The 21,512-nt window shown below is 44.2% G+C and overlaps 2 protein-coding genes across 3 annotated transcripts; both read right to left on the bottom strand.

Moving 5' to 3' along the window:
• Positions 1–5,634: 5,634 nt before the first annotated feature.
• ndufa11 (NADH:ubiquinone oxidoreductase subunit A11) lies at positions 5,635–8,695 on the bottom strand. The gene is made up of 4 exons (XM_079581373.1): positions 8,537–8,695; positions 7,786–7,878; positions 6,489–6,611; positions 5,635–5,819 (listed from the first exon to the last, which is right to left on the bottom strand). The coding sequence occupies exons 1-4, from the start codon at positions 8,613–8,615 to the stop codon at positions 5,707–5,709; spliced, it is 408 nt and encodes a 135-aa protein (XP_079437499.1). The 5' UTR covers positions 8,616–8,695; the 3' UTR covers positions 5,635–5,706.
• Positions 8,696–11,753: 3,058 nt separating this feature from the next.
• On the bottom strand, positions 11,754–20,946 carry ctns (cystinosin, lysosomal cystine transporter). Of its 2 annotated transcripts, none has more exons than XM_079581350.1 (11): positions 20,752–20,946; positions 19,010–19,108; positions 17,730–17,808; positions 17,528–17,618; positions 17,320–17,420; positions 14,902–15,039; positions 14,726–14,825; positions 14,238–14,357; positions 13,093–13,263; positions 12,813–12,930; positions 11,754–12,123 (listed from the first exon to the last, which is right to left on the bottom strand). In XM_079581350.1, the coding sequence occupies exons 2-11, from the start codon at positions 19,104–19,106 to the stop codon at positions 11,957–11,959; spliced, it is 1,182 nt and encodes a 393-aa protein (XP_079437476.1). In that variant the 5' UTR covers positions 19,107–19,108; positions 20,752–20,946; the 3' UTR covers positions 11,754–11,956. The 2 variants fall into 2 exon arrangements, with proteins under 2 accessions (XP_079437476.1, XP_079437477.1); XM_079581351.1 differs by having other exon boundaries at positions 20,628–20,756.
• Positions 20,947–21,512: the final 566 nt, after the last annotated feature.

Raw genomic sequence — 21,512 nt, 5'->3', positions numbered from 1 at the left:
CTCTTGAGCTCTGTTGCGTTATCGTGTTGCTCTTTTGTGCTGTTTACAGAATAGTACTGACTTGTTTTTAGTGATATGACTTTAGAACAAGATCCCGAAATGCTTCCTCGACAGCTGAGCGAGGCGGGGAAGTTAGGCGAGTGGTGAGAGAGTGACATTTAGAGTTTGAAAGCTAGACATTTTATAGAGATTTAACTTGATGCTTTTTGTTGGGTTGAGTTAGTTTAATGGCGGTCTTCCAAATCGATGTAGGACACTTTCTCCCCCCTATATCCTGCTGACTGGGAACGGCCAGTCCCGGGCTGCTCCGAACAACTTCACTGTAATATATGTAAAGGTGTCTCTTTTCTATGTCATAGTTTTGTCCAAGCATTTTTAGCCAACTGTGTATAATATGATGCTCGCTCCATTGTTGTTTATAGTTTGTGAAATAAAATCTTCCACATGTGAATACAGTTTCGATTGAATCGCTTCATTGCGTTCAGGCAAAGCAAAAAGATCCGAAAAATCCCATCTGCAATTTTCATTTTATTTAGTTTTTATTTAAGGAGTTTCAAATGTACGGCGTATACCTACAATAGAATATGTTAAAAGACACTCTACTTAGATATTCATTCATTTAAGGCGAGACACTGCAGGTGAATAGGGGAAAAAATGTATATTTACAGATGTCAATTTGAAACTTTTGCTGTCGATCACTGGCATAAATGTGAGAAAAAAATACATGGCAAGTTTTCTGTCATTTTATCTTTTCATATAAGAACAAGGTGTTTTATGCCTAAAAATGGCCCAAATTTCCCATCTTTTCAGCGACGAAATCTGAATAATGGATAGAGCTACATTCAAATTTATGGTTTCATTTTATTGATAAATGAGTTGCCAAGACTTTTTCAGAGGGGATTTTGGATTTCTTGTTTAGTTTTAAAATAAGCTGTTTTTTAGTGGAAAAATGTGTAAAAATGTAATTTTCGCCTTATTTTTTGACATTCAAAACTCAATAAATGGGGCTTAGGGATTAAATAATAAAAAATCCCTCTGAAAAAATCTTCCAAATATTGTTCAGTCCAAGGCTGGAAAATGTGAAGTCTTTAGGTCCGACTGACGTGGACATAGTGTCGCCACAATGACAGAAAAATATGTTTTGAGAAAAAGGCCCTTGAAATTGTGTTCTCCCATATAAGTCTATGGGGGAACATTGAATCAGCGCAATATTTAAACATGTTTTTGTGAAGATTAGGCATATTTTTTGTTTCCGGGTGAAAGCTTGTATGTTCAGAGACCAATTTGGCCCAAAACCTGAAAACTGAAAAAATGGAGTTTTGCCTGTAGTGTCTCCTCTTAATCTCACAAAGGAGAAATTCACTTGTTACAGTCGGCGTTCAAGAAGATCATTCAGAGTTAATAAAGTGCAGCTGATACAGAGATTATTGCACATGTTACTTCACAGTCTTATTGCACAGTCTGACAGCAGTGGGGATGAAGGCTTTGCGGTAGTGCTCCGTCCTGCACTGAGGGTGTCTCAGTCTGCCACTGAGAGAGCTGCTCAGCTCTTCTACAGTCCCGTGCAGTGGGAGGGAGGTGTTGTCCATGATGGAGGTGAGCTTGGCTAACACCCTCCTGTCCCTCACCTCCTCCACAGAGTCCAGAGCTGGCCCTCCTGACCAGCTTGTTCAGTCTGTTCTTGTCCCGCTCTGTGCTGCCCGGGGCCCAGCACACGGCAGCGTAGTGGAGAGCAGAGGCCACCACAGAGTCATAAAAAGTCCTGACTCTGAAGGACCTCAGTCTCCTCAGAAGGACCTCAGTCTCCCCAGAAGGTGGATCCGACTTTGGCCCTTCTTGTACAGGGCGTTGGTGTTGTGGGACCAGTCCAGTTTATTGTTGAGGTGAACACCCAGGTACTTGAAACTGTCCACCTCCTCAATGTCCTCCCCCTGGATGTTCAGCGGCGTGCGCGGTAGTGGCTTCCTCGTGAAGTCGATCACCATCTCCTTTTATTTATCATTCATTTCATGTATTCATTTATTTCAGGCAATGGCACAGAAGAGCACAAGGTAGACAATATTCCACCTAGTTATGTCATGCAGTTTGAACAACAATATATATCAACATGGAGATATAAAAATCTCATTCTGCCTGAAAGGGAGTGGGAAGAAGAGAACTTATTCAATCCCATCCCCAATTCCCATTCAGTAATTAACTTTGAGCTTCACTGTTACCTTTTTCAGAGATTTTTATACAAATGTTATATCATGGTGGCCTTGACTAATGGTGCACACATTGATATACAGTCAGGTCCATTCGAATGAAACGACAAAGATGTCCATAAACAGCAGACTTTCAGCTTTCATTTGAGGCTATTTACATCCAAATCGAATGAACGGTGTCAGAATTACAACCGTTTGTATGTGACTCCCTAGCACTTTTCAAAGGACCAAAAGTAATGGGACAAGTGGCTGCTCAGCTGTTCCATGACCAGGTGTTTGCTCTTCCCTCATGATCCCCTTTATGAGGAACAGATGAGACGCCGAGAGTTCATTTCAAGGGAAGACATAAATATGGAGAAATAAAGGATCTGCTTATGATCCAAAACACACCACCTCATCAGTGAAACATGGTGGTGCAGCATCATGGCGTGGGCTTGTTTGGGCCGGTGGAACTGGTTTCCTTGTATGATGACCCAAAGCTACTGCAAAAGCCACAAAGAGCTTTTTAAGGCAAAGAAATGGAATGTTTTTCAATGGCCAAGTCGATCACCTGACATGAATCCATCTGAGCTGCATTTCACTTGCTGAAGACCAAACTGAAAGGAAAATGCCGCAAGAACAAGCAAGACATTTACTGTAGTGGCCTGGCAGAGCATCACCAGGGATGAAACCCATCGTCTGTGACGTCTATGCCCAGGGGCGGACTGGCCATATGTCCATTCTGGAAGAGCACAGAAGGGCCACCGGTCTGGCCTCTCACTTTATACCTTACTTTTACCCGCGGGCATAACCGAGCTTTACCCAAATCTAAAAGCTTAAAAGAAAAGCATCCAAAAACAAAAAACAAAACAAAAAAAAAAGCAACAAAAAAAGTGACGAAAACGCAATGAAAATGTGATGAAAAAACAACAATAACATGAAACCCCCCCCCCCGAAAAACAAGAAACGAAAACACGACGAAAAAGTGACAAAAAAGTGACGAAAACACGACAAAAAGCCACAAAAAAGTAATGAAAAAGCAACAAAAACATGACAAAAATGCAGCGACAACGTGACAGAAGCTTTCAAATGAGATGTTACAGTGTTGCTCTCCAGTCAAGAAGCCTTTTGATTTGGGTAAAGCCGAGCTGGAGAAAATGCTCTCGGTTAAGGCGGGGGGTAAGAGGTTAACATATGTCTTTGTGGAAGTGTCGCATTTACGCTAATTTGGGCCAGGCTGACCAGAGTCCAGGGCCGTTTTTCAGTCCCAGTCCGCCCCTGCCTATGCCTTCTAGACGTCAGGCTGTCCTCAAAATTTGCAGGCAAAAGTTTGATTAATGATTGTTACTTTGTCCCATTACTAAAAGTGGGCGGCTCAAATACAAACTGTTGTAATTCCTACATGTTCATCCGACTTGGATGTAAATACCCTCAAATTAAAGCTGAAAGTCTGCCGTTTCAGCACATCTGTTGTTTAATTTCAAAACCATTGCTGTGGTTTATTGAGCCAAAAACCTAAAAATGTAATATCCCATTATTCATGGATCTGACTGTATGTGTGTGTTTGACCTTGTTGTGACCCAGTGGCTGTATGAGTGGTTAGCAGGGCACCTCTACTTTGGAAGGTTTTCACTGCTGACGGAACCTCTCGCCTGTAGCGTTGTAGAGACTACCGTGATCAAAAGTAAAGGCGCCATGCTGACCACTCAAACAGCCGCTGGGTCACTACAAGGTGGGTCGCTCAGTGTCTTGACGGACAGCCAATGGGATCCTCCGGCTCAGTGCTGGTGACTTTACACACCTGACTTTTTGTTCCATAACCTTTAGGATTAATTCAAGAAATTCAAAATGACAGTCTTACTGCGTCCTACCTCAGAGAAGGCCCCGCTTATGCAGCTCAACAACCCAAACACGTGCAAAACCAGAACGTTTTATTTCCTCCACCATCAGGACATCATGACAGTGTGAATTCCTGCCAGAAAATTACACTGAATCCACATTTTTGCACAGATTCTAAAGGCATTAGGTCTTAATATACATTTAGAAATATTTAGAGGCATTTGTTCCAAACTTTGTGGAGCTGCTATTGGAAGCTCATGTTTTTATTCAGCACACAAGGTCAGATTCATTAAAGTAGACCAAAAGTGGCTGTAAAGTAACATTATGTATGTTAATTTGGTGTTCAGACTTTACATTGTGTGTCACTTAAAATGTCAAAAATATAAAGTGCTTTAAGACAATGACAATGTTATAATTACTTCTTACCTGAGCTTAGATGAGTTGATGCGTACCTGTCTGGTCTTTACGCATGCGATCAGTCACTCAGGCAAAAAGACCAATGATGTTGTTAGCAATTAGCTTCTCTTCTTCACAATGGGGCCAAACGGGGGTGAAGTTAGAAGCGACCGAGCTCTTCCACATTTTCCCTATTTAAATACGGTTACGTGAGTAGTTAAACGATCCAAGTCTAGTTTGGATAAAAAAGAGGTACTATATAGTAAAACGTAAGCCAGTAAGAGTGCTTAATGTTTGAGGTTAGTGGTTAGTGTTCATGTAAAAGCAAATTGTTGGTGCCACTTAAATGAGGCGTGGTACTCTTAGTGTCAGTGATCACACTTGTGTTGAACAGTGGGGCAGTGGCTGGATTAAACATAAGTGGATTAGACTGGACTGATAGAGCAGACTGGAGAAGTCACAGCAGAGAGAGCAGCAGAGAGCGCCACACACTGGAAGACACGAGCAGTACACAGGGCCCTTCTGAGTTCCCAGCGGAGCATTCAGTTCCCCGTTTACGTCACATTTTTGTTTCTCTTTTGCGGCTTTTTGTCACTTTTTTCTGTGCTTTTTTTGTTGCGTTTTCATCCTTCTTTTCTTCTCGTTTTTGTCGCTATTTTGATAGGTTAAGATCGGTCCATGCCTGAATAAAGGACTTTTATATTTGTACCACTTCACTACAAAAAGTTAATATCGAGCATTGGCTTAAATGACTTGAATTGAGGAGGAAATGTATCTTGTTTTGAGCGGTTTTCACTCATTTAGACACTTTTCCTGATCGAACCAAGTTTACTTTGCTTGTTTGAGGACATTTCAGATCAGTTCTAGGGTAAATCTCGCTTGAAATAAGAAAGTAAAACTGCCAATGAGACAAGACCAATTTTCTTTCCCCATTGGCAAAGAAAATGACCTGAAATAAGGACGAAATGTATCGAAACGAGTCAGAAACATCTCAGAACAAGTGAAATAATCCAGGACAAATGCCCAGGAACTTCTTTACTTGTCAAAACAACTAAAATTTGGATTATTATGCTCAAATTGAGATGTTTATACTGATCTAGTTAAATACTTTTTGCAGTAAGTGCCTGGATATCTTTTGACTGCCAGATGAGTTCAGCCTGGACGGGGCTCGGTACGTCTGCATGGTTCATTGCTACAAAAACACACTGTGGCAGAGTTCGTTAGTTAATCATTTATTACACAAATAGTATATAATACAAGACCATTTACAGATTCCATACGCAGGTGCTCAGAGGCGCGGCGTTCCGGTCAGCCTCCAGCCCTCCTTTTTGCCCACCTTTGTGAAGTAGGCCAACGTGCCCAGGGCCAGGCAGGCACTGGTCCCCATCATGGGACTGTGGGCTGGGAAAACAGCGAAAAACAGGATTATTTTAAAGAGGACTTTGAAGAAAAAATAGAGCTCTTGAGTTGAACTATCAGCACATTATAAGGCACTGTACTGTCCATCTAATTACAACGCATTTGTATCCATTTCACAAATTCTCAGGCGACTTTTCTAGCTTTTCTGTGACAATGACCCTGAAAAGTGAAGCTGCGAGTCGTGAAACATGCCTATAAACCCATCCCTGTGAAAAATCTGGATATGACAAATGTGTTGGAAAAGATAGGTATGAGTTTGGACCACAACTAAAATATTAATTTACTGGCTTCTTCTTTCATTGTTTGTATTTTTTAAATTAGGTATAGGGCCTCTAATTCCCCAGTAGAATTGCAAATAGCAAAAACTACTATTATTTAGAAATGTAAAAAAAATCCTCCTATACTGGTGGTAAAATCTGACCAAAAAAAACTAGGTGGACCCAGATGTTTTGATGTTAAAATACTTTCCCCACTGAACATATTTCACCAAGAACGGAAGAAAAACAAGATGGCCCCGTCCTATCTGAAAACAAGATTTAAAATGGCCCATTACTGACTGACCAAAGCAGTTGATGAGAAAAGTGCCAGTCATTTGAAACTAACATGTGATGGAAGCAATAATGTGTGTGTGTTGAAATGGCGTGTACTCACTGCGGGCGCCGACAAAGACCCCAGAGGCGCAGCCCCCGACGAAGTAGTTGAGCGGGTCGTCCGAGACCCCGCGGGCCTGGGCAGTCAGACACGTCGCCATGCCGAAGATGGCCCCCAAAGAGGCTGCACAGGACACAAGACAGCATCAGACCGTTAGCACACACAACATTCATTCGTTTCCTTGTGACTGGGTTCGGCTGAGAAATTAATGACCAAAATGCTTGATAACTAATACATACTGAATTTACAGTATCTAAAGCCCACGGTTAGGGGTGTAATGTTACGCTAAAATTGTATTCGGTTCGATTCACAGTTTTGGAGGGCTCGGTTCGGTTAATTTTCGGTACAAATAAATAAGAACTAACAAAATGTTTCTTTTGAAAAGCTGCCAATACACAATAGAATTCTTGCATAAAATAAATAAAAGCGACACATTTGGGTGATATTTTAAATAAATTGCACTCTTATAATGAAACACACATTTGGTAACATTTAAAATAAAAATGTAAATACTGTAAGTAAGTGATACAGTGAGCGCACTCAAGCGCATAGCTCAGTTTGAGCTTTTTCATGAAGTGCTGGTATAACCTTTTGGCTGAAGTGCGGACGTGATGGGATATTGTAGCGAGGCTCAAGACTTTTAATCAAATACTTAAAGCCAGCGCCTTCAACAAATGAATATGGGCGCAAATCCGTAGCGATGAAAACACCTATACGACTGCTTTTGCCCGATCCAAACTACTTGACAGGGGTTGTTTGATGCCGACGTTAGCTGTGTTTGCACAAGGCTGCTTTTCTTCAGTAGACGTGGTTTTCACACTCGGATGATGCCGTTTTAAGTGCGTTAACATGTTTGATGTGTTGCCTGCTGCAAACCCGATCTCCGTGGAACAATGTCGGCAACAACTTTGGATTTATCCACTCGTCTGTCCCCGTCATGAGTTTTAACCGGAAAGTGTTCCCAAACAGGAGACTGTAGTGATGTGGGAGGGTCTTCAAGCTCTGGCTTCTCTTTCGCTGTTGCCATGATCCCGTTTCTCTCAGCTACTCATGCAGCTTCAATGTACGTCACTCAATAGCGTCTGTGCGGAAACTCGCGTAGGAACTTTGTTCCGCGGCACTTAATATGACGCTAATAATAAATTTACATTATTTAATGAAAATAATACACCGAAACAGTACGTAAGTGGACCGAACCGAACAGGCTGAACCGAAACGGTTCAATACATCCCCGTAAACCGTTACACCCCTACCCACGGTACATTAATCTGTGGACGAACATACAAGAGCTGCTTACCCATAGTGACCGTCACGTTGGTAGCCTTCTGTATCGCTGCTAAGGCCGAGTCAGGCTGGAACGCTATAATGTGATAGGCTGAACCCACTAGACCTAAAAGACAAACACAGGCGGTTAGAAGAATCACATTTCGGGATATTCACTCTGACGTCTTTCAAAACGTTACAGGTAGCCTCTAGGGCAGCACAATATAAAGTCAATTAACCTTGATCACAATATTAGGTGAATATACTGTATATATGACAGTGGCCAGTGACTTCAGGTACAAAAGATTTTAGTTATGGGCACTATCCCTGATTTTTTTGTTCTAGTAATGGAAGAAAATGTGTATTATCATTCTTCAGTATATTGTACATACAAGTAAACATTCAATGACTCTGATAACTGGACTAGGCTTAAATGTGTGTCGTCAAATTCAGTTTCCCAGTTGATTGCAGGGCGATTCATTCCATTTACCAACAAAAACAAGACTGTCTTGGGGGAAAAAACATATTGGGCATCACTTCCTGCAATTGAACATGCTAAAAATAGCCTGAATCTACGTGACCAGAAAAAAAATAATCTTCGGGGACACCTGCCCTGACCGTGTAGCGTAAACAGTGTTGTAGCCACAGTTTTATCACGGATCTGTAGCATTAGCATTAGCATTAGCATCGCGTTAGCTTGTGCGCTTAGCTCCGTGGAGCAGACAGCGGCGGGTCTCCCTTGACAACAGCCGCACGCCACGCGCTGTCCCCCGGCTGGTACTCACCCACCGCCGTGCCCAGTTTGGTGGTGATCCATGTCTTCTCTACGCACCCAGTGCCCTCGGGAGTGTCCCAGTAACCCATCTTTTGCGCTCAGGTCTGACCACTCAAGGACGGGAGCTTCTTCTGCTTTCAAACGGCTCCGAGGCTCCACGCACTCGGGCGGCCTCTGCTGGACACACTGGTCATTGCACTCTCAATAGTTTTTAGACATTAAGACGGCGCCATCTGCTGTTTGGAACAACTTAGTCCAGATAACATGCAAAGATCTGACAAGAGCAAATTTGGTCATTATTAACCTCTTAACCCCCGCCTAAACCAAGTGCATTAAAAATAATAATAATAAAAAAAATAAAAAAATAATAAACCAAGTGCATTTTCTCAAGTTCAGCTATACCCAAATCTAAAAGGTCACAACCTGCTTTTTGTCGCTGTTTTGACACTTTTTTCCAAGATGCTTTAAGATTTGTTGAAAGTCTAACTGGAAAAAGGGTGCTCGGTTCAGGTGGGGGTTAAGAGGTTTATCGAGTGCATTTTCTCCAGCTCGGCTTTTCCCAGAACTAAAAGCTTCTCGACTGGAGCTTGCAGCCTCGAGGCCAGAGGCAACGCCTCATTTGAAAGCTAAGACCTACAAAACTCATCTAAGCTTCTACCTTGTTATGATTGTCATTTTTGTGTGTTTTAATCATGTTTTTCTTGCTTATTTGACATGATTTGGTCACATTTTTGTGGCTTGATCACAGTTAGCCTATAGTATACAAAAAAAACCCGGCCAAAATGCTACAAAAAAAGCAATGACAAAAATGAGATAATAAACATGACAAAAATATGGCATAAAAAAGCAGTAAAAATGTGACAAAATGAAACAAAAAAAAAGCAACGAAAATGTGATTAAAAACTTCTCAAATTTGATAACAAAAACAGGAAGAAGCTTAGCTGAGTTTTGTAGGTCTTTCAAATGAGGTTTTACACTGGCCTATGAGCTCCAATCGAGAAGCTTTAAGATTTGGGTAAAGCTGGAAAAATGTGCTTGGTTAAGGCGGGGGTTAAGAGGATGTATTCTGGTAATTTTTATGGAAAACAATAATAAAGATGTTAGTGCATATTTGACTCTCTTTCTGGTAGATTTTCACTGATGATGGCGCCATGTCTGTGGTTACGCACACATTCCATTCAGAAAAACCTACCAGAAACCCAACAATAATTGATCCTGGAGTGTTATAGAGGCCATTGTGATGGAAAGTGAAGGCGCTATGCCCAGCTGCCGGGTCACATATTAAATAGTTGCAGTGCCAAGAAAAGGTGAGTACACTGTGGAATTTCTCACATTTCTGCCTAAATTGGTCACTAAATGTGGTCTGACCTTGATCAAAATCACAGGAACTGCTTGAACTAATGCCACCCATTTACATTTGATCATTGGCACTTCAGTCATTTCTCGGCACTGTATTAATACATTTCTTAATAGTAAGCTACAGGTATATGTTTATTCACTGGTTGTTTCCGATTTCTGTGTGCATATATATAGGCTCGTTAGACTCACTTCATCGCAGGTTTTTGCCTCTCTAGAGCTTGGGGAAACCAAAGAATTCTGGGATACCTTGGTTCATACCATGATCATAAACCAATTGAGATTTTACCATGGAAAACACTGGCATTATCGTTAAAAGCATTTGGACAGTAGTAAAGCAGAGTTGTTCCACGGCTTTGTTTGCTGGTTATTTATGGACAATGTTTGCTAGTTCCCCCTAAACTTGCTTATTTCCATAGAAACATTAAATGTATAAAAAAGTAAACTCCGGAGCTGCTTGGGCTGCGGTAATAATGGCCCGCACCTGTTGGGCTGTGCCAATGCCTCATTTCCTTTTTTAATCGCTTTTGCGGTTAGTTTTATTTCACTCTGGTTTGAAATCAAGATTCAGTTCACAATGTTCACATAACTCAGTTTGAGAATCATGAAATTGTTTATTATTCTTTTGTCAATTAAGTGAAGAAAAATACATAATAAAACCTTTTGTGATATAAAAATACAAGAAAAGGAAAATGTTTCATAAAATCAGTAAAATGTACATTTAGTGTGGGTTCCACACAGTCCAGGCACTTCTGCTGGGATCCTGTAGTTCTTACCTTGGTTTAGTCCTGCGCTAGTCTCACATTTGTGCTAATTAAGTCCTGGTTTAGCCCTAGTCTAGTTCAGCTTTGGTCCTGATTCTGTCCTGGTTTGTCTCTGGCTCTGGTCCTCCTCAGGGACTCTGCCGCCTGCCTGTACTGTAGCGCTTCTCTCAGCAAACAGGTATTTGAAGCTGCTGGTGCCTCTGGATTCTCCCGAACATCAAGGTGTAAGAACCTCCAGAGGCTGCAGTTGTCCATAAACCTTCTATCCAGCCTCCCTAAACTGTTCACCAACCATCCGCCCATCCAGGGTTACACAGCACTCCTCAGTGAACAAGATGGTTTGAAAAAGAGTCTTCATGTATTTCTGAGCCACTGCAGCTGTTTGGTCTGATGTTTGGGAGACTCCAGAAGCACAAGCAGCTTCAAATACCTGTTTGCTGCTTTGTAGCAGCTGTTCTCTTAATCTGATGTATTTGTTTGTATTTGTCAGAAACCATCCTCGTCCCTTTATCTGCACAAACCTGTGTGTGCTCTGAATCAGCCACAAATCAATACGATTACACTTAATCTTTGATGAAATATCAAAGGTTTTCATACCTACTCCAAGCCATTTAACTATTTCACACTTTCCATCAGCAGAGATCCTTTTTCTTTCCCATATTGCTTGAAAATGATGGTCCGCTTAATAATGTGGAACGCCATTCTACAGTAGTTTTTCCCTTAACTGGGCCTGACAACGAATCATCACAGGCGTCTGAGATTGATGCCAGTGATTCAAAGAGCCCTGAGACACAATACCATCCATGAGTTTCATTGAAATAATAATTTTAAATATTGTACAGCGTGAGAAGGCTTTTGGTCTGTCTTTGCCCTGTGCCTGGGGCACCTGTCTGCACTGAAAAACAGCGCTTCGAACAAACGTGTTCAAAACAAAGGCCAGTGTCGGTTACTTAATTTAGTTTAGGTTCAAAGTGGCTCACTGTGACACACAGAAGCATATTTGCTTCAAATGTCACAGTGTCCACACATGCATGTGCATGTCTTAGTCAAAACGTCCAAATATTATGAATGTTTGGGCCAGTCAGTGGGGTACGTTTTTTCAAACATACTGTATGTGAGGTGGAGGCAGAGAGGTACTGTCGCTGCCCCAATGCCTACACCGCTCTATACTTTCGTTTAGACCGTGGGAATAGCCCAGCACAGGTTTGCAACATTCATCATGTTGTCCAAAACATGTCCGTGTTGAGATATAGGCACAAACACTTCCTGCACGGCGCTTAAAAAAGGTTGCCCCACATTCTAGTCCTGGTTTAGTCCTGGTCTGGACTTTGGCTCTGATCCTCTGTTGGGACGGCCTGGAAGTCAATCGGGTGCCTGTATAGACAGTAATGTTGGCTGATGAAGACCAGGTCGAAGAGCACGGAGAACAGACCCAGTCCAAACTTTGTGGGGTTCCCAAAGAAGAGCATCCACTGGTCTGCAACAGAAAAGCTCAGTGAGAAAGGCAGCTCATTTTCAAACGGCTACGGCGTGTAGTACAGGTAATAGGAACATGTGAAGTACGTGTATGGGCATAAAAAACGCCAATGAGACAATCCAGCTTTACATAACTGCAGGGTGTAAGATGCTGCAGGGAAAGCTTACATAGAGCGCCATAACCAAGTGGCTGGTATAGTGTACAGGAACATCTGTGCAGAGAGTGGGCTGGAAACCCCAAGGTCAAAGTGGGAAACACCTCCAAAGGTGGTCGAGAATGATCCTGTGGGACTTCCAGATACAGACGGACAGAATAGTAATGAACCAACCGGACATTGTGGTGGTGGACAAAGAGCAGAGGAGCCGTTGTGGTCGACATAGCAATACCAAGACTTCAACATCAGGAAAAAGGAACACGAGAAACTAGAGAAATACCAGGGGCTCAGAGAAGAGCTGGAGAAAACCTGGAGAGTGAAGGCATTAGTGGTGCCCGTAGTCAAAAATGTGGTAAATTTTTGTGTTTGTAGCGGTCCAATATACAGGGTGAGGTGGCCTGGCACCCTCTATGAATGAAGAGACTCTACGGCGTCAGGATACTTTGTTGTTGTCCTCATGCGATTTCGATTCTTTTGTTTCGTTGAGCAGCCCTAATGGCCATGCAGACTGACATGCACGATGAGTAGCATTTACCATTGTTGTACGACTCTAGGATCATCTGCAGAATGCTGAGCAATCCTCCAGTGAAGTCCAGCAGCACGTTCCCGATGCTCCAGCCCACCGTGCTGCGCCGCTTGTAGTTCATGTAGGCCTGCACAACACAATACAGGAGGTTCAAGTAGGCACAGACCTCTGCAGACGCATGAGACACTTATCAGAGGTGAGAGACTATAACTACTCACGAGGAATAATAAGGGAATGTTTCTGTTCAAGAGGAAATACCTTCTTGTGAAAACAAACATGCAAAGCTCACCTGAGGCACATACTTGACCAGTGTGACGGCCAGTTTGATGTAGGAGAAGTAGTAGATGTACTGGAGCCAGCTGATGACGTGGGCTACGGCCAGGAAGAGGCTCACCAGAGCGAAGGTCCATCCCACCAACAGGAGGCCCCGGGCAGGCCAGGACACCGTCTGCCCTCCTCTCTGCAAGACAGCACACGAAGAATGTCCCAGGATTCTACGCTAAAGGAGCTAGTGCCCTTAAGTTCAACGGTTAGGCCTCCATTACACAGCTGGACCCATCAGTCAACTATTTGACAAATGGGTTCAATTTGACATTAGTTAAATTGAACAGTATTGGCATTGGAATTAGATTTTTCTCATAGCTTAGAATTATGTACATCTGTGAAAAATGGGTAAACATAATGGATCAGCTCTAGTTTCAAACCTGATGAAGTCCTTATGGACCTGGCAGTGCCCTCACTGAGCTGGTGATGACCTGGTAGTGCCCCAACTGACCTGGTAGAGTCCTCACAGGCCTGGCACTAACCTGGTAGAGTTCTCACCGACCTGGGAGAGTCCTCACTGGCCTGGTGTGACTTGGTAGAGTCCTCTCTGACCTGGTAGTGCTCTCACTGACCTGGGAGAGTCCTCTCTGACCTGGTAGTGCTCTCACTGACCTGGGAGAGTCCTCTCTGACCTGGTACTGACTTGGTAGAGTCCTCTCTGACCTGGTAGACCACTCACTAACCTGGCACTGATCTAGCAGAGTACTCAAGAACCTGGTAGAGTCCTCACTGGGCGGCACGGTAGCGCAGCGGTTAGTGCTCTCGCTTCACAGCTAGAAGGTCCGTGTGGAGAAGAAGGTGTGGAGTTTGCATGTTCTCCCCGTGTCTGCGTAGGTTTCATCCGGGTACTCCGGTTTCACCTACTACCACTAAAAACATGCACAAAATGAATGATGTGTGTGAGTGAATGTATGGTGGTGGTCAGAGGGACCATTGGCGCAGACGTGTGCAGTCGCGAAAGCGCTTCTGTCAGTCTCCCCCAGGGGAAACTGAAGCTACAAACGTAGTTTACCACCACAGATCTTCTTCTTCTTCTTCTTCTTCTTCTTCTTCACTGAACTGGTAGAGTACTCAAGGACCTGGTAGAGTCCTCACTGTCCTGGTACTAACCTGGTAGAGCGCAGCTTGACAGATGTAGACGAAGCAGAGCAGCACGGCATGTAGGCTGAAGAACACGTCACTGGCCGTCACAGGGTTGACTCCGTTGGGGTTGCTCTTCAGAAACTCCTCCTGTGAGCAGCATAAGGAAATAGTACACAGGATTAGGAACAGAACTGAGTTATGTTTTACATAAGCAGAGTCAGCGTAACATGAAGCAGAGTCAGCGTAGCATGAAGTAGAGTCAGTTTAGCATGAAGTAGAGTCAGCATAGCACAGGGGTGGGCAATTCATTTTCACTAGGGGCCACTAAAGAAGACTGAATTGGAGGGCTGCACCAACCAATAAAATCGAACTTATTCTACTCAACTTTGTACATGATACTACATTGTCCTTGTGTATTTTGAATAGCTGATACTGATACTGGTAGGACATGGGAAAACATCCACGTCCAATTTAGAACTTAGATAAGCCGTTTGCAGAAGTCTGGAGAACAGTACCTTCACGGGCTCCACCCAGAAGAGGCAGATGTTGAAGACACTGTATGCAATGAACCCAGTCAAGTTCAGAGCCAGAAAGTCCAGGTTGAGCCCCACCACACTGGAACAAACAACGACGTGAGACCATCTGATTGGCAAAGCCCAGGAACATTGGATTCTTTATCGCGTGGACTCACCTCTTCCTGGTGAAGTTCTCCCAGGCCTGAGGGTAGAAGGAGACAGACCAGGCCAGGAAATAGATCCACCCGATGATTTGGCTAAGAACGTCCACCGCGCTGCTGTGGATGACCAGGAAACGGACACGCACGGACACGCTGCATAACGACAACACTCCGATCAGGCAAATGACCGCATAGTAAACCCTGAGCTTGCCTTTATTGAGGGGAATAATGTCCTGATGCCACAACAACTACAGTAGAGACGGTTTTAATGCATTCTTTTAGGGGTTTGAAAATATCCGCTTTTTGGGGAGAGTCTCGGGAGTAACAATCCTAGCTTATTAGATCCAAGCGGGAAGAAGGTACTAAAAGTAGTGGCTCCAAGTTGGTACCAAAGTATTGCGATACATAGTTTACTTTACAATACGCATATTTTTTAACCAGCCCTAGTAAATCAAACTAGCTCATGTTTAAATGCAGAGGACAAATTTCCCTACGGGGACAATAAAGTATACAAACAAACAAACAAACAAGTGGCTGGACAGACCCCCATGCCAATGTTACAGTAGAGGTCCTTCCCCAAGCTTCATCTCCTACAGACTGTACCTTTTCCCCCTACTGTGGATGGCGGAGGGTGTGGGGCAGGGGTGTCCAAAGTGCGGCCCGCTCAGACCAATTTTTGGCGGCCCTCTGCCTTCTTGCTGAATCGGGACACATCATCAGAGATAGTCCTTTTTATTTGAAATGTAATAATTCTACACAATTCTAACCAAACAACTACCCTTTTACTGTGAGACAGAGCTGGCATGAAGGTTTTGAGCAGAAATAAAGGTGTGGGGCACAATTTAAACCTTGTTTTTGTGGCACTAACCACCAATCTATGGCCCTTCACCCTGTGTACGCTTCAGTATGCGGCCCCCCATGAAAAAAGTTTGGACACCCCTGTGTGGGGGGACGCACGTGCTGGTGTTTTGATCACGTTTCTGCGGCGTGGAGAGCCCCGCACTCAAGCGCTCTGGGACCATCGATCTCTCTCAGGACATGAACAGTGTTTAAATCACAGTGAAAGAAATAGTTTGTTGTTCGTCCTTAATAGGATGCGCGAGGCTGTGGGCGAAGGGAAAGCACACCACGCCTCAGTCTACCTCCAGGCGACCGGCACTCCAGCAATGCTGTTTGTAAACAAGATACAAGCTTCGCCTTGAGCAACATTGTTGTTGAGCCAGGTGGAAGATCGGGCCCTAAATGCCACTAATTTTGAGAATGATATCAACCCTCGTGTGGCCCTTAATGTCAAAAAATGTACACTCCAAAAAAGAGCCTTAAAGGAATAGGCCACCGTTTTTACATACCAAGATATGTTCTTACCTAGCCTTAGCCAAGTTAATATATTCCCGTATGGTCTTTGTCCGTGCGCTCTGTCACGCAAACGGAGCACATACGCAGCCTCTCCCACATGTCACATAGCTCCAAAAAAGCTCATGATAGAAGCTACCAAGCTCTTCCACGAGTTCCCTATTTAAATAAAGTTATGTGAAATGTTTTCATGCGAAGTATATTTACACAGAAATGTAACATGTCGATTTTATAAGCAGATAAAAAGGGGGACTATATTGTGAGGCGTAATGATACAGGAGCACAACGTCCGCGCAGTAACTCCTAAAGACTTCCCCGCTCACTTCCGTCAATAGAAGCTGCGTGACTTGTACAGAGCCTTTTACAACAAGCAGAAAATATATTTTCGGAAAGCATTCCTACCTCATGGTCGAGGTCCTGAGTCCTGTGTCGTCGTCCGGGGTGAGTTGGATATCTGTGAAACATTACTACACTATATACTTTCTGCTTGTTATCACAGCCCGGCACGATGCACGTAAAAGGCATCGTTCACAAGTTATCCACGCTTCTTCAACTGTTCTCTGCTCGCTCTGTACAAGTCACGCAGCTTCTATTGACGGAAGTGAGCGGGGGGGGAAGTCTTTAGGAGTTACTGCACGGACGCTGTGCTCCTCGTATCATTACGCCTCACAATATAGTCCCCCTTTTTATCTGCTTATAAAATCGACACGTTACATTTCTGTGTAAATATACTTCGCATGAAAACACTTCACGTAACTTTATTTAAATAGGGAACACGTGGAAGAGCTTGGTAGCTTCTATCGTGAGCTTTTTCGGAGCTATGTGACATGTGGGAGAGGCTGTGTATGTGCTCCGTTTGCCTGGCAGAGTGCACGGACAAAGACCAGACGGGGATATATTAACTCGGCTAAGGTTAGGTAAGAACATATCTTGGTATGTAAAAACGGTGGCCTATTCCTTTAAAATATCCATACATTCATATTTATTCTGCTCCTTTTTACAAAAATCCTTAGTGGCTTTTGGCCCCACGAGTGTTGCCACAAAAGTAGGTACACGTTTAGAACAACCATGGGAACCCACCTGAGGTCTGTCCGGTTGCTGCTCAGAGAGGCGGTAACCTGTCCCACAGCCAGCGCACTCACGTTAAAGTCGGCCCCTGTGCTGCCTGCGCTCAGCGGCACCTGCAGGCCGAGACAAACGCAAATCAGAAGAACTCTTCACATCGCTTTTCTTTCACTTTGGTGCGGCATGGTGATGTTACGGAGGGATGACTCTGGTGTGATGTTACCTCTTGAGGCAGGGACACCACACAGGACCAGTTACTCATGGAGCTGGACGTCACGTTTACCAGCAGCAGCAGAGTTTCATTCAGAGCAGCACTGCAGACACATGACAACTGAGTGAGACATCTATCTCCCCGTCCTGCTCCCTGCCCCATTAGGTTAAAGGTAGAGTGTCGTGAAACTCCTCTGTCCCGTCTCTGTGCTCACCTGGATGAGATGTGGACGGTCGTTTGGCAATGCTGTTGCAGGGAAACCGCATCCGGAGCGGTCAGCTGCAGTTTGGACTCTGAGGACAGCAGAAGGGGGCAAAACTTGGAAAATGAAACATCAAACTGAACTTTTTTCACATTTATACCGTAAATGCTCTAATACAGGCCGGGGCCTTTATTTACTCAAGGACATCTAGGACCAGGCCTTTATTGGAACCAGGCCACAATTAGAGACAGGCCTTTATTTCTATTTGAGCAAAACGGATGACCAGGAAAACGAAGAAAAACGAGATTTGTGTCCATTTGGACCTAAAATATTAGGTTCATTTATTAATGAACATTTCAAACCCTCTCCCAGCGGCTGGAACATTGACGCCTTTTATTTTGTCGGGACAACAGGAAGTGTTTCGTTGCTGTTAGCGGAGCTTTGACATCAATGTCACTGCAGGTTTCTGTTTCGTTTTTACCGCGGACCGGATTATTTGTTGTTATCTTGTGTAAAAGTCGAGTTTAGACGGAGCGTTTGTGTTTGTGATCGATCATGAGACTGACCCGAGAGAAGACGAGACGCTCGCGCTGATGGGAGGAGTTATTTTGAGGCGTGGGACTGACCTGCACACGGAGCAGCTGGACGTGCTTTGAAGACGCGATGGAGACTTTATTAAAACCCTGGAGGGTCACACAACTCTCCCCCTGTTTCCAAATATAGACACAGGAGGTTTGAAAAGTGGCTAAATCTGTGTCAAAGTTACGCTCGGCCCGGGTTCCCATTTGTTTACTTCCTGCACGTGAGTTTTCATTTACACCAGTATGAGACGAATTCCTAACATGGGGAATATTTCTACCGCTATAGTTTCTAATAAAAGCCCCGGCCTGTTTTAGAGACCGGCTTTAATTTGCCTCCGCCAGCCGCGAACCCGGCCTCTGTTAGAGACCCGGCCGCTAATGGAATACAGGCCAGTATTAGAGAATTTACGGTAGGTTTCTTTGCATTTTGGTTTTAGGCTGAGTTTTCCAAAAAAATGTGTGGATCTCCCGTCAGAGTGGAAGACTTTGTGATTTTGCGATATGTTAGTGGCTTCTTGCAATGCCTAATACTGACCCAACCATAAAGCTACAAAAAGAGCTTTCTAACACGCTCATAAAGTGGGACATTTCTGCACCTTTGCACTTTGTAACAGCACATAAAGTTGTCTATAGTGTTGCTTTTGTCTTTCTTCCACAAATGTACAAGACATTGGAGCACACATTTCTGTCCCCTTCAACAGCAGCACCCACCTGTGAGGCCCACCAGCAGCAGCAGCAGCAGCGTCCACAGCAGAGGGGCCCCTCGGGAGGCAAGGGCCCGGGGTTCAGCGCTCCTGTCCGCAGTCATCTCTTCAGCACACACACACATGCAGTACAGAGGTTACACAGTGGAGTCTCAGGCAGGAGCGGACCAGCTTGACAACACATATCAGTGTGGAACCATATGTCTGAGATCTGGCTCAACACCGGCACATAAGCCTGAGTTCTGTCTGAGATCTGGCTCAACACTGGCACAAAAGGCTGAGTTCTGTCTGAGATCTGGTTTGACACTGGCTACCGGAGGTGGCCCAGTGTAGGACCGTAATTCATCGCGGTATCTGGGCCAAATATTTGCTATGTGGGGTCCATCAACTGTGAGGATATGGCCCACACCTGCCCTGCCACATCTGAGCCACACCTGGGCCACAAATGCAAATGCCTCTACTTACTTCAACAACCCCAAACCAAAAATTAAAGAGACAGAGGCCTATTTCAAGACATTCACTACAGCCATTTTGAGAGAGCAAATTTATACAAGGCAGTTATTCTAATTTACTGCATTTACAGACCAACAGAAAGTTTGGTCATCATTGTAGTGGGATATAGACTGGTGCTATGTGACTGAAAAAAGCATAATACCCCCTCTTTAAGGACAAACTGTGACCTTAGTTAAAGGCTATGTTTGCGGTGATGGAAAAAAAAAACAAGGGAATCTCTCCATTGTGACATCAATAAAGGCTATCTCATCTTATCTTATCTTAAACTTCTGTACATAGCTACTGTCACTGTACAGCAGGTGTTTACTCTGTTGCACTTTCCACTCGTCTACATGTGTGGAAACCACCAGGGGCTGGACTGGGACTGAAAAACAGCCCTGGGCTCTGACCAGCCTGGCCCAAATTAGCGTAATTGTGACACTTCCACAAATACATATTTTAACCTTTTACCACCCGCCATAACAATAACGAGTGCATTTTCCCCAGTTCGGCTTTTTATTATTATTTTTTTGACTGGTATCATCAGCAAAAAGAACTGGAAAGGCGGTCGCAGAAACAGAAGCAAAATTATTATAATATAAATAATAGTGGTCCCAAAATTGAACCTTGTGGCACACCATACTCCACGGAATTCCTTTTAGATTCATGTTTTTTTATACTGGGCTTTACCCAAATCTAAAAGCTTCTCGACTGGAGAGCAACAATGCAACGCCTCATTTGAAAGCTAAGACCCACAAAAGTGACGGAAACTTTTCGTCACGTCGCCACATTTTTGTCATATTTTTGTTGTTTTTTTAATGATTTTTTGTTGTGGTTTTTCATCCTCTTTTTCTCGCTATTTTGATGCTTTTCTTTTTAGCTTTTAGATTTGGGTAAAGCTCGGTTGAGGCGGGACCGGCGGCCCTAGAGCCAGTGGCCCCTCTGTGCTCTTCCAGAATGAACATATGGCCAGTCCGCCCCTGGAAACCACTTGTCTTGATCTGTATCTTTAGTTCAGTGCTCCTGTATCTGAACTTTAACTGATGTAACTGCACTGACTTCCTTCCTAAGCCTGATGAGTCTAATGATAAGACAATATTCATAGAGCCACCTGTTTTTAAAGTCATTCCTACCGAAGATCTTCCCTTGAGCTCCTCTTTCCACCAGCACGCATCAGAACCGGAGGAACAGCTGACCGGAGGGACCGTGGACGCGGCACAGCTGGCGGGACCCCGAGACCCAGGCGAGTGATCTTACCTCAGCGTTCCCGTGGTCCCTCCCTCCGTCAACGTCCCCTCATCACGCGCTGATCACGGGACAGGAACCACACAGCGACCCGGCGGCACGGCTGCTGCCCGTAACCGTGCTCACCGGGACCTTCAGGCCGTTTGGACCGAACAGGGGGGAAAAAAACACGGACTTGACGCCAGCTCGTGGACTGTGTTTACGGAACTATCGCCGTCTCTTTCCATGTTGTTGTTTCCGCGAGTTGCTCATCAGCGCCGCCTCCTGGAGGGAGTGTGAACAAACTCGCCCTTCCTCACCTTACACCCGCTTACACCCCCCTCTGAATGTGGGCTCTTAATGTTGACATCCCATAAGCAGAAACCGTACTAGAAAGAATGCTACGCTGATCATTTAGAAAGTCTTCTTCTGGTGTTGTCAGTCGTTCTCTTACTGAACAGTAGGAGGCGGTAATGCTCCGTTAAACTGGTTGCCAACCGCCGTAAAACAAGAAGAAGAAGAAGAAGAAGGGTTAGCGCTAGATCGTATGCTCCCGAGGGACGGTCTGTTTGTATAGATCTATGAGTTGGTTTGTCTAAAAGTACAAATAATCCTAATCCGAACCCTAATCCGTAAGGTTGACCCCTTAACTCCCACCTGAACCGAGCACATTTTCTCCTGTTTGGCTTTACCCCAGTCCAAAAGCTTCTGGAAAAAAGCTGTGAAAATAGCAATAAAACAATGATGGAAATGTGACAAAAAAGTGAGAAAACATTGACAAAAAAAGTGACGAA

Source organism: Gobius niger (assembly GCF_951799975.1).
Source record: "Gobius niger genome assembly, chromosome: 22".
Taxonomy (NCBI): domain Eukaryota; kingdom Metazoa; phylum Chordata; class Actinopteri; order Gobiiformes; family Gobiidae; genus Gobius; species Gobius niger.
Note: the sequence above shows the minus strand (reverse complement) of the source record. Positions and strands in the feature narration are given on the sequence as shown.